The sequence below is a fragment of the Rhinichthys klamathensis genome, unplaced genomic scaffold (genome assembly GCF_029890125.1).
Source record: "Rhinichthys klamathensis goyatoka isolate OS25496 unplaced genomic scaffold, OSU_Roscu_1.1 h1tg000535l_1, whole genome shotgun sequence".
Taxonomy (NCBI): domain Eukaryota; kingdom Metazoa; phylum Chordata; class Actinopteri; order Cypriniformes; family Leuciscidae; genus Rhinichthys; species Rhinichthys klamathensis.
This window is the reverse complement of record NW_026607011.1, coordinates 122,207-135,633: the sequence shown is the minus strand read 5'-3', so window position 1 is coordinate 135,633 and position 13,427 is coordinate 122,207. Positions and strand designations below refer to the sequence as shown.

The following is a 13,427-nucleotide window of genomic DNA, read 5'->3' as shown; positions in this document are numbered from 1 at the left end:
TAGATGGTTAAGGTGCGGTACAATTATCTGTTGTTCTGTGAATTTTCAGTCATTTCATGCACTTCAATGATTTTCAGGTCTACTGGAGGATTTTTATTCTTGTTCAAACTAGTATTTCAGCTTACCGAGGTCCCTGCAAAGAACAAAAAATACTGTAAGTAATGTTATTAAAGTGATAGTTGTGAACTTGAAATAATTTCCTAAGCCTTGTGACATTCGTAACCTGTTTGACTTTGTCTGTGGAACCCAAAAGCAGATCTTTACACTTGTCTAGTTCAATTCAATGCAACGATTTATGTAAAAATGGACATTCTGTTAAGCTCCAAAAATGTCCCAGAAAATATCTTAAAAGTATGAAAATTTCAAAAATTAAAATGCAGTCCACAACTCATGTGTCTTCTGAAGCCATATAATAACTTTTTTTGTCTAAAAAGACTAAACTTGAAGTTATAATTCAGAGTTCAAATGTGTTATATTCAAATGCAAATTAGGTTTCACTTTATTTTGATGGTCCCTTTAACACATTCTGTTGACTATAAGTAACGTCTCCAGTTACTATAAGTAGCCTATACATGTCTACTAACTCTCATTAGAGTGTTAGTAGAGTATTAGTAGACTGGTAGGATTAGGGTTAGAATAAGTTGACATGTAGTTGCAAAGTTACTAATAGTATAATGTCTGTTGGAGGACCATCAAAATAAAGAGTTTGCAGATATTAAGCAGACAGTCTGTTAATACTCTAATGAGAGTTAGTTGACATGTAGTTGCAAAGTTACTTGAATATTCAAAAGGGACCATCAAAATAAAGTGTTACCGCAAATTATTAAGGTATTAGAAAAATTGCATAGCTTTATTGGCGCCAAACCTGTGATATAATTTTTCTGAGTAACATGAATGAGATTTGAGAGCATGAGGGAAGATTCTCAGAGAATAACGGATTAAAACACAAGTACAAAGTATACAATTTCACACAGAAAAGTTCATAGTAAATAAAGTACTTGCATGTGGTGCAGGTAACTTACTGTAATTCAATGTTGCCTCTGAAATGTTCAGATGATTTTAGAAATGCAGTGGTTGTTCTGGGGAAACAAAAGAACAAAGCTGATAATATCCATTCACAACATAATATTTATTGTAAATGGCTTTAAAATGGTATTTGAAAAAATCAGGGCACCTGTAGTAAATAAACAAAAATAGACCAAACTAACATCAACTACGTTAGCAGCTAGGCCTAGTGCTATATCCTCTGTTGTTCATAATAACAAACGCCAATGATGACAGCAGGAATCAACGATTAATTAGTTATATATCAGCAACTTGAAGACACAGTTGTACAGAATACATTGAATTGAATGACTAAAACGATCTAAGACAATAAGTCAATGATTTCCATTTGTTCATTAACGTTAGCTAGTTCATTAACGTTAGATTAGCGTCGCGGCTAAAACCTTCATACTGTGCAATAAACGAGTGGTAAACACCGTAAACACGATAAATAAAAAAATAATAATTTAGTTTATATGTATGTGTTTGAATATATAGTGAGTAGACTCTGTATTTATATTTCTTTGGCGAGATTACAAACCTTGTAACGGAGAGCCGAAAAAACTGTGAAGCTTTGATGAGAGGAGCCGTTACTTTCAAATCCGATGACGATCAGCTGATCTGTGTTGCGCGCGAGGTTCACTGTGTTCTGTGTAACACACTGAAGCGATGACAGCAGAGCAGAGGAATAGCAGCAGTTTTGTGACAGAATAAAACTTTTCTCCTCCTGCTGCTTCTTCTTCTTTATTGTTGTTGTTTAAGGTTTCAATTAATCAATAAAATAGGCCTATACTAAATAAATGTAAGCCTACTGAATCAGAAGTATACGTACCTAATTTATTAAATATATTTATTTTGAAACTTAAGTAGCCTAATAATAATAATAATAATAATAATAATAGGATAATAATAATCTTATTCTGGCCTCACAGAACCATTGGGTTCCTCCAGATGCTGGCTTTAAGAGATCTTCCAGGAACCACTTAAATGTTAAAAGATCTTACAATAACCTTTTTATAGCATTCAAGTTCCTCTTTTTTCCCCCAAAGCACATTTAAGGTCTCGTGGTAGTGAAAAGGTGACTCCAGAACCTCTGAACTGAATACAAAGTGCTTAAAGGATCCCATAAGTTCCAGCAAGAACCACAAAGATTGCCAATGCTGCTCCAGTAACCCTGCTACTATATAGGAGAAAGAGCTTTGAGGCACTTAAATTGCATTTTGAAGTTCCTTGAGTATCCGACAGGATATTTGAGGCACCTTTAGTTTTTAAAGTGCTGTTTCTCCCTTTCTATCTCTCTCTCAGTTGTGACAGGAAATCATAATCATCTTATCGGGTTTTCTCTATATTTGTATTCTGTCCTCTCCGAGGGATCGATAGTAATCCTATAACGGCAATGCTGCTTTATGGATCTTATGTGCCTTCTTACATATGTGTTGGATGTCTGGATTACACTCATTAGGGCTCTTAGAACCTGATTTTGAAACATCTGGTGCAGTATTTCAGTTGTGACATTTAAAAGCTGACATCCAGTCAAATCTGTCAGTTGCACTCAACCTATCCCATCCTCAGGGCCGACCACAATATTGTCCATCGTCGTAATGAGGCGTGAGAATCAGAAAATGCACATTCCTTTGTAGAGGTGTACAAATATGATGAAATCACAGTTTTTTTAATAGTTCTTAGCTGTACATAAATTGAGCAAAACTGTAAATTAATATTTGTATTAGCTATAAATATATTATTGATTTTGGATTAATGAGACTACAAGGGAAAGCAAGAGAGGAAAGTGAACAGAAAGCAAAAAGAGGAAGAATACTAATCCTCTTCTCCTTCAGACCTTCACTTTTCTCCTGAGGTCTGTTCCTAAAAAGCCTGGTAAGATAGGAAGTGAAAAGTAAGGCTCTCTGGGACCCCCATGGCAGTTGAATGACTTGACGGGCAGATAATTGTCAACCGGAGGAAGGTCAATTTCACTGTGTTTGAAGAGCAACTGCCCTCAAGCCAGCTCTGGCCTTAGATCATTCTTTGGGAACAATGTCTTAGGCTGGCTTGCAGCTAATGCTTTCTCTAAACCTATTAGTTTTGGAAAATGGTTTTCTCTAGAGGGCCTTAGTCTGCGTTGATGGATTCTCTGGATTTATGTCGTGCAGGCGACAGGCTGATTATTTTACGTCCCAGAACTCAAACTTGGCCTTTGATGATGTTTATTGTGGAAAAGAACTGCGGTTGCAACCAGAATCGACTTTGCGATACGTTCTGATTGACAACAAGCCGCAGTGATTTAGATCACGCCGACTTTAGACGAGTCATGATATTTTAGCATTAGTGGAGATGAGACCATTTCAATTTGGAAATAGAAAAGAAAATTGGAAAAGGGATGGTCTTGTGAAGAGCATACCGACACACTCCCCTCCCGATCAATTCTATTGCTTCCTTTTACCTCCTGTCATATTTTATAAACTCCAGCCATAAATGGATATGGCAAGGCCAGTAATGATCTTATTTTTCCACATTTGTGTGCATGACAGCTCTGAGTGAGACCACTGAGATCAAGCTAGGTGATGCTTATTTGTTTCTTTTTGCAAAGAAAAGTACTATCATTGAGGAAAATAGAGGGATGTAAGAGAACAATCCTCACACCTTTCATTACCTCTCCTCTCTTGTCACTTTATCAGGGAGAATGAATAGCCAGTTTCGCTGCACTGATAATCAACTTGTAAAAGCTTGTAATTTTAGTGTCTAATTTTGAATCCCACAAGAGGTTTAAATCAAGTGCATGAAAGCTGTACAAAATGATTTATGAGGATGATTATTGCTCTTAATCATGAGTGATTGAGGGAGATTAATAGCCTGACCTACTGCCCACTTTCAGCTGCCTCTCAAGAGTTGATTAACTTAATACCAGGCCTGGATTGCCAAGCTATATTACTGTCTTAAGTGGCACGTCCATGTTCAACCTTTATAAGGCTTCAGGCTTGATAACAGCAGTACAAACATGGTTAGTAGTCTGGGACACCTGCAGGATTTAATTTCAGGAATTTGACCATACCCAAAATTGAACTAAATCTTATAGAGAATATCACACAGTCTCATGAAAGTGCGTATCTATACCACGTATGTTATTTCTCGTGTCATTTATACGCCAAAACTGTTTTTTGCGTGCATATGCTACGCACTGAAAACCCTTGGGTAGGATTAGGGGGGTGGGGTGGTGGGGGATGCGTGCGTATTACACGCCATAAAGTGCGTATCATATGCACGCGAAAAATGCGTAGCATATGCACGCAAAAAACAGTTTTGGCGTATAAATGGCACGAGAAATAACATTCGTGGTATAGATACGCACTTTCATGAGATCGGGCTGGAATATCAGATCCTTTGGCTTTTTTGTGACACGACAAGGATATGACAAAAAAATGTCATATAGCACAACTACTCAAAAACTTTAAATAAATTAGATGATAAATTATAGAGAATAATTATAGAGATAATAGATATATAATTCATGGTATTTGTAAAAATAAACAAACAAACAAATAATACAAGAAATACACTACCATTCAAAAGTTTTGGGTCGATAAGATTATTATTATTTTTTTTTTTTTTGGAAAATGTTCACCAAGACTGCATTTATTTGACCAAAAACACTGTAAAATCACTAATATTTTGAAATGTATTATTACAATTTAAAATATCTGTTCTCTATTTGATTAGATTTTAAAATGTATTTTATTCCTGTGATGGCAAAGCTGAATTTTCAGCATCATTACTCATTACTCACATTTGAAATTGAAATCTAACATTATAAATGTCTTATCAATGTAATGCATCCATGCTGAATAAAAGTATTCATTTGTACTTTTCTTCATCATGGACACTCTTATATCGTGAGCTTAGAATTATAAGGTTCTATCTCCACTTTTGGTCGCAATTAAGTTTTTGACATAATCTTATCCAGTAGGTGTTTATTAATGCCTGTGTGGTGTTATTTTTGTAAAAAAAAATATTTTGTTAGTAGTTATTAATAAAATAAAAAGGTTCCATCTCACAAAACAGCAGGGATGTAAAAACTTTGATGCTCAATATCTCAGAACTACCCTAAACGGAGATAGAACTGTATAATTCTAAGCTCACGATATGCCATTGATCCTAAAAGTGAGGTTGAAATGTCAGTAAACATAGTTTTTTCCCTTCTCATGATCTGTGCATCTCTTTCTTTTTCAGTGGAAGACAGGGGACAGAGAGTGACGGCACACTGGATCTCTCACGGTACAGCACAGCAGGAAACTGAAACTGCATTTAAGGTAAGGCACTAGGTAACGATAATAAAAAAAATATTTTTAAATATTCTCCACAAACGTTTTCTTATATTTATAACATAAAATATTCATCAGTTTTATGCAAACTGCAAGGACACTCCTCACTAGGGTGTCATTTAGTTAGATAAAGACATTGTACACTGTTATCTTGGTCTTAGCACTATAAGTTGTTACATTTCCATACATCTAGATTTGAGCAAGAGTGGATGCAGCTTGGCCAATGTGTTTGTGGATTTCATCACGGTGGCAAACGTTTTTAATGGTGCTATGCCCCAGATCTGTGATATGATGGACAACATAATGAGTTTTCTCTTCATGAAAATGGTCAAGCCAGCATCTTACAAGCCAGTCCAATGGGTCCTTAGAAGGAGTTGTTCCCTCTTGCAGCTTTCTTCAATTATGAGGAAAGGCCTGGAATCCAGACAGAGCCTTGGTTTTGGCCGCTGCAGGTGTTCTAACATTTAGAGTTTCTAACAAGCAACTAAAAAGGTTTCCCTTCATGTTCTCTTGGAAGAGCTTGACAATTCTGTGCAGCCTAGGAGACCGCCTGCCTTCTAAAGGATCTAAAAGAGCCCCTTTTTGTTCAAATCAATGACAACAATGTTGTGGGGTTTCAGGCACCTGCTCTCATCATGTTTATTGATTCTGTGTTGTCACATGAAGAGTATTATTCTACCCATTTCTCCATCTACTCACCCATCTATCCACCCACTAGAAGCAATATGAATATTATATACCATATCGACCACCCACTCTCCAGTTGTCAGTATTGGCCATTGAAAACCCCATGTCAATTTTATATATCTTATAAATAATCCATAAAGTTCACTAGTAAAATAGTTTGACCTGCCCAAAGGAATCCATTCCCATTGGCTGATTTAAATTCCCAGCTCTCTCTACTAAAGTTTTCCACTCTAATGGATATTTCCTATCCTTGAATAGTGTTGCTGCATGCATTTCATGTGCTGTAATACACGGCCGGCCACACTCATGTGAATGTGCACACATCCTTGTGCACTCCTCTGGAACATCCACTCAGTCTGATTTCTCTGCCCTCTTCTCTGTTGTATTGACATCTGTGCTCGGTCTCAAACTCAATGCCCTTCGGATGCAACTAACCTGTTTGGTTTGTTGTGAAACCCTGAGACAGCCTGCAAATGTCAAGATAAATGCCTCAAACAAACCCAGTCCAGTTGAAAAGACAATAGAACAATGATGAACATACAATAATAAGCCCTAACATATTTTATGTTTATATTTATATGCACATAGATTCTGTAAGTTTGTTGTTTGAGATATTTTTAATTTGTTGCATGGTCAATCTATGGACATCTCGTCCAATTTGTGTGGTTCTTAGTGGGAATGTTGTCATTCTTCAGTTTTTTGTATTTGGTTCAGTGTCTGTCTTTATTATGAGCCTTACTATCATGCCGTGGCATAACTCAGCAGAGGCATCGTATACCTTTTTTTTTTTTTTTTCATTAAAATGTTTTTTTACCATACTTGCATAAAAAAAGCTTTGACACTGATCCATGGGGGAACAGTCATACAAGTTGCATTACTCAGCATTAGTTTTCAGTTTTAAGCAACTGATCTGTGTAAGATGCAACTTAATTGGACAAACCAAATTTAGATATGTGAATGGGTGATTAAATGTATTTATTTATTTGTTTGTTTGTTTGTTTGTTTTAAATTCGCTTTTGAAAAATCCACAGAATTGGGAAGCATGTGCTCTGTTTGAATAAATGTGACGCTTTTGACTCTGAGTGTCTGGAGCCAGATATTCTATCAGCTGTTGTTTTGCTAGTGGTGTTGACTATTGATGTGATGGCTACTTCTTGACATTTAGGCCCAGCCTGTGAATATGTCACCATCTGTAGAGAGGAATAACCAATCACATTGCCTGATTTCATGGAAATTGTAAGATTAGTCAATTTACTGGAACATGAATTACTTTATACGGCTCAACAAAATGATCGGATATCAATCATTATCTATAAGAGTTGACAATTTTCTGCAACACAGCGACTGTTGCCAAATGCAGCAAGAGCAGAGCTCAACTTTCTGCAGATGAGGACCAAAGCGACAACCAGTGGGAGAGAGGAGATTCCTACTAGAAACCAACAGCTCATAAGCTCTAAAGCGAATGAATAGCTGTCACTGTGAACGCAGCTTTGTTGGTGTCTCTCACAGTCTCACATGTTCACTTAATAGTTGACTTCACAAATAGACAGAAAAAAAAGCCTTATATGTGTGTTCGTGAGAATCTGGACGTTTGATTGAACTTCTGGCTCTTCTGGTGATGAAGTAACGAGTCACTGTGCTGTTTGGAGCTTGGCTGAATGCATGTCAGGCGGATGTAATTTTCTACGCTGAAACAAAGACACACACACAGACACTCTTCCCTAAGGATGGGGGCAGGGGAACAGGACGCCTGCCAGAACACTGAGCGTATGAAGGAAAAATGTTAGCTATACTTATAGCAAAAGAAAACCACCCTCTGGCTCTTTGTGTGTCTCACCAAGTATTGAGCATATGGTCTAGTTTTTCCATTTTTCCTGGTCTCAAACACTTAGAGCCATGTTTACTAACAGCTTGCGTCAGCACAAACTCTCTTTTGGCGTTAAAAAACTACTGTCAGGATTTACTAAAGACACGCAGTGAAAAATTAGCGCTGAAAAGACGTGGACAGGGTTGTTTTTGCGGCTGACCTTATTGCATATGCATTTGTAGGAGTTTCCCTTTCAGACACAAAATTTATGGGAGGAGAGTATTTAAATGAATCACGCAAGGTGATTTACTAATGTTTGCGCTCGTTAATGTACTGGTGTTTGCGCCATTATTTACCACCCCAAAAAAGCCCGTCTTAAAGGGATAGTTCACTTTGAAATTAATTTTTGATATGTTTTAGCTTACCTCAAGGGCATCCAAGATGTAGGTGTCTTTGTTTCCGCAGAAGTTTCAATTTTGATATTTTTAGGTCAAACCGTTCTTGTCTGTCAGTCATATAATGCAGGTCTATGGTCACCACCTCAAAGAGCATGCACAGAGAAGTCCAAATTAAACATGATTTAATGACTCGTAAATGTAAGTACACATTGATGGCCTAAGACACGAAACGAGCGGTTTGTGTGAGAAAACGAACAGTATTTATATCGTTTTTACCTCTTGTAACCACACATCCAAGTGATCTGAGGGCGCGGGCGCTTCGGTCTGTGCGTTACAAGAGGTAAAAACGATATAAATACTGTTCGTTTTCTCACACAAACCGCTCGTTTCGTGTCTTAGGCCATCAATGTGTACTTACATTTACGAGTTTAACCTGTTTAGTAAATCTGCCCCTTATTTGTTAAATTTACATGGTTCACAAAAAGTATTTGTAGGCCTATGTACATGTAAGACACAAAATGTAAATGTCTTTGCAAAATATCAAAACAAGTGACATTTAATTGAAAGAAACTTAGCACAAACATATTTTTCAAACAAAACATTACACAAAAAGAAGCGTGTAGGTTGAAAATCTCAAAACAACAGAAACATTGTATTGGTAAACGTTCAGATTGTCAATCATGTTCATTGTTAATGTGTGAAAGTAGATAATAGCTCAAAAGTTAGTTAGAAAATTTGTTTGCAGATGAGACTTGGTTTGATATTTTGTGTCTATTGCAATGATATTTTAAAATGGGCATTTAAAGTTTGACTTCAGTGTCCAAATATGTATAACTTTGTCTGGTATTGTCTCAGAGAAGACATAAATCAGATTTTTTACTAAGATTTTTTTCAGGCACTACGCCGAGCTATTTATAATGAGAACACCCACATGAGCCAAGGCTAATGAGTTATGTTTGATGTCTGAGATTATTGCTTGGTTTGTTTAGGCTAATACTTAACATATACCACAATCATAATGAATGCTATATAACTGTTTTGGTCTTTTGTCTTGAGTAACACACAAATAATGTCAGTTTATTAGTCAAGTTTATGTTTTTGCTTCGTGTCACTTTACTGCTGCAAAATAGTCTCATGGACCTGTCAGTTTTGCTTTAACCATACTGCCCTCGATGCCAAATTTTCCAGTTCCTCCTGCTGAAAAGCAACCCAGAGTAGGATTATGCCACCGGCATACATGAGGAAAAGAGGCTGAAATTGTGAGACTGATCTGATTTGCCACTTTTATTAAGACTACTTAAAGTCAATGATATTTATTGTGGAATTAAGAATTGAACAGCTGGAATTTTAGTGTTATTTTTTCCCCCAGAATGTATAGCAAGTATACATTTACAGATTATGCTATAATCAATGGTAATATGTACAGTATACACAGTATATGTGAATTTTGCATTTTTAAAAAATAAAAATAAACGTTATCCAATGGAAAATGAGAAGATGAATGGACAGAGGAACGAATGAAAGGCTGAAGGATTACTATGAAGAGGTTGAGCTTCATAAACAGTTGCGCCTTGCAAACTACTTACATAATATATTTTGTTTCTGTGTTTGTGCTTTTATGCTATTTGCACAATTCCTAATTTTATATCATTTTAATTCTACCTGATAGTATGTGATGATCGATACTCAGAACACTAGGCTGGAGGTAATAGGTGAAGTTACAATTGTCACACCAAATTATTGGTGCTTGACATTCTATATAAAATACAATTTAGTAGAAATACAACATTAAGAGAGAAAATACCTTCAGTTCATTCAGAGAACAAGAACCGAAAGAATGAAAGTGAGATGTTACTCGGGAGGATTCCATGCAACAAAAATAAGCACGTTCGACATCAGCAATCCTGCAAGGAATTAAATTTGTTTCCCCCCTCGTTCCTCTTTCTTCTCTTCACTATCTCTCTCTCTGGCTTTCACTCTCAATCATTCTCTCCTCCCTTTCATTCGCCGCTCCATCACAGTCACTCCGTATGGCTCTTTTTTATTGTATCCCTCTAATTCGATCTCCCCCTGTCCTTTCTCCACCAAGGAATTTTCTGTCCTCCTCTTGTTTCTATTTTTGCACTAAAAGTGTTACACCTTTTTTTTGCCCTCCAGAAGTAAAGCAAACGCTTGAATGAAATTGAATTGAATTGAGTATGAAGTCCTACTTTAAGAAGTGAAGTAGTTGAAGTTGCTGCTGAATTTGCAGCTATGACGGAATTGGTTCATTTGTCTCAGGCCGTAGGTCCCCGAGATGAACCCGCCATGCATTTGGGTCATACTCACAAGTAGATGAATACATGTTCCATGTATAAATAATACATAATTACAGACTTTTGTGAACTGGTTTAATAGGGTTTTTAATGTGAGTGTGTGTGTTTGTGTGCTAGTCTGAAGGTAGGTAGGTGTGTTAAAGAATTGATAAGCCACATAATAAGACAGTCTGGCACAATCCACATGCTCCAACTGAATGTCGCCTTTTGTACGGTTCAGCAAATCTTATATAAAATGATGTGGGGAGTTTAGAAAAGCAGCACTGAATGCTCAGACACGCACACACACACACACACATGGGCACACAAAGCAGCATACAAAAACTAGCTGAGACATGGCCTGTTTTATAATTTAATAATGTTCATTCAGTGTTGTTTCGTTGGACAGATGACTCACTTTTGTTGAGAGATGGATGTGCATGAGAACGGCTAACCAAAAATAAATTAATTTGAATGGTTCTGTTGGAGGACATCAAGTTTTTTTTTTTTTTTTTTTTTTTTTTTTTTTTCAAGTATGTTGTGAGTCATATTTTCATTCCAAAACTGTGTCGACATATGTTCAAAAAGGTAGGCATTCAAAGATTTTGCAGGTCTTTGTATGGGGAATGTGAACCATGTGTGTAATTAAGAAGCAGTATGCATCTGGCATTGTGTGCCAAGGTTAGATTTAAGTGACTGTGTGTGTGTGTGTGTGTGTGTGTGTGTGTGTGTGTGTGTGTGTGTGTGTGTGTGTGTGTGTGTGTGTGTTATCCTTCCAATACACTGCTGTACATTGAACACCCTCGATCTGAATTACTGAATATCATGACTTTTTGATCAATATTGTGATATCCTGTATCCTGCATCTCTCCTTTATCCAAAATGTTCCCAAACCACAGATGTAGATTTTTTTTTTGGCCAAATCCGTATCCCTGCCTTGAAATCACCTTCCCTGTTTCTGTGCTCTCGTCTGTCATAACGATAAACTCGTTCTGTTCTTGCACTTGCACACTGGGGCTGGCGGGATAATCAGGAAAATCATGCTTTCTGTGGTTTAGAAATTGCATGAAGCTCACATCGCGATTTTATCACGATTTCGATTAATCTCACAGCCATGGTATGAATGACTTTTCAGGTGTTACATGTATTCAGATATACTTCAGTAACATTATTCTAAATTACATTGAAATACTTTTATTTAAAAAAGGTAAAATAAAAAAAAACAGCTGTGTCAGGTGTTGTTGGGAAGATGTTTTTAGCATATGTTCAAGCACTGAACACTATAAAGCCCATGAAGATTTGAAGGCCAAATGCAAATTGTACTGTTATGCTGCTGTGCCAGATTCACTAAACATTCTTTTGAATACAATTCTTCTTAACTGTTTTTATTTTTTATTTTTCTAACTTAAGAATAAAGTCGCACATCTTTTGTATTGACCTTCTATGATCTTCATTGGCTGCCCCGCGAACAATGTGTACTTTGACCCGCCCTCAAACACTTTAGTTGTAGCTGAGGCATCGTATCATTATCGAGAGACTGCTTTTTTCTGCGCTGCGAAAGCAAATTCACTTTCCATGTAGGCTACAGATCCAAAGATGAGGACTGGCGTTCAAATTAATACTGTAAAACTGATGCTGCCAATACTGTTTGTATGTGTACAAGTGCCGAAGAAGCTTCTGAAGCTGAAATGCCGATATGGTCATGGGACGAGTTTCCCAGACGCGCTGTAAGCATTCATAAGCCATCTGACCAATCAGAGCAGGCTCTCGATTTTGGATTTCAATGTTCCAACATTTTCGAACATTCTTTTTATACACTTTTTACAATTTATCCTAAAAAACAATTTGTGAATCTGTCCCCAGCTTCCTCCCCCCCTAAAAAAAAAAGGAAGAAAGCATGAAAGCATTTTCTCGATCTGGCAAAACTCTTATCTTATCGACAAAATCTACACAAGATCTACATATTTCCAATAAACCTGCCTCAGAATGTAAAACCAAAACAAATTGTGAGTCGTTGACATGTCAGTCAGTCTCTTCCTGTCTAAGCATGTTCTTGGCCAGAATAAACTAAACAAGATGGTCAGAAGTCTGAGACTGAGGTCTTAGATAAATATAGAGGAGTAACTTCTATCAAAGTCCTATATTTGATGGCCAGGGGCCATTGGTTTGGCTTGCTGACTTTAGCCCCAGTTAATTTCCCACAAATCATCTCTTGTGTGACTCCCCTTTGACATAGTCACACACAAAGAATGAGCGATGATGAGCCCTTCAGGATAGAATGTCATTGGGAGACTGTGGTAAATTTGATCTGGTGCACACAGCTCCCTTAATGGCAGACAGGTTATATTAAAAAGATTGTCCTCATAGCTGATTCCACATCTCTCAATTCGTCTGTCTACGAAAGCTGATAACTGCACTATAAAAGGTCTCATATGTAGTGCCGGGAAGCTCAATAATTTCTTACCTCCATTAGTCAAAATGTGTCCAGTAAGTTCAAAGGAAAATGTATGCACAAAAAAAATGAGATTTAGCTTCCTTACCAAGTGAATATGAAACTGGGACAATTTGTCACACTGAAAAGCGAAAAGATTTAACATGAAATCACATTTCCTTTGATTTTCCTTAGCTGATGTAAACACACTTTTATGAGGTTCCTCTGTGGTACCAGCTTGCTATTATGTCCTATCATGCTCTCTGAAAAAGGATGTCATGTTTCTAAACTGATCAGAATATTAACCAAAGCAAAGCCCAAGTTGGCGCTCTGTGAAGCAGGCTGAGTGAAAAAGAGAGTGTGAAAACACTTCAAATTTAAATACATCGATGTACTTTCAATGTTTTCACACTGCAATACATTATCTTCGACCCCAACAGCTCTCGT

The 13,427-nt window shown here is 36.9% G+C and overlaps 1 protein-coding gene across 1 annotated transcript in view; it reads left to right on the top strand.

Moving 5' to 3' along the window:
* Window positions 1–13,427, top strand: part of adam19a (ADAM metallopeptidase domain 19a) — a 108,672-nt gene that overhangs the window by 15,687 nt on the left and 79,558 nt on the right. Inside the window, exon 2 of the mRNA XM_056238743.1 lies at window positions 5,272–5,351. Within this exon, the coding sequence (XP_056094718.1) occupies window positions 5,272–5,351 (80 nt within the window). The remainder of the gene's footprint in view (window positions 1–5,271; window positions 5,352–13,427) is intronic.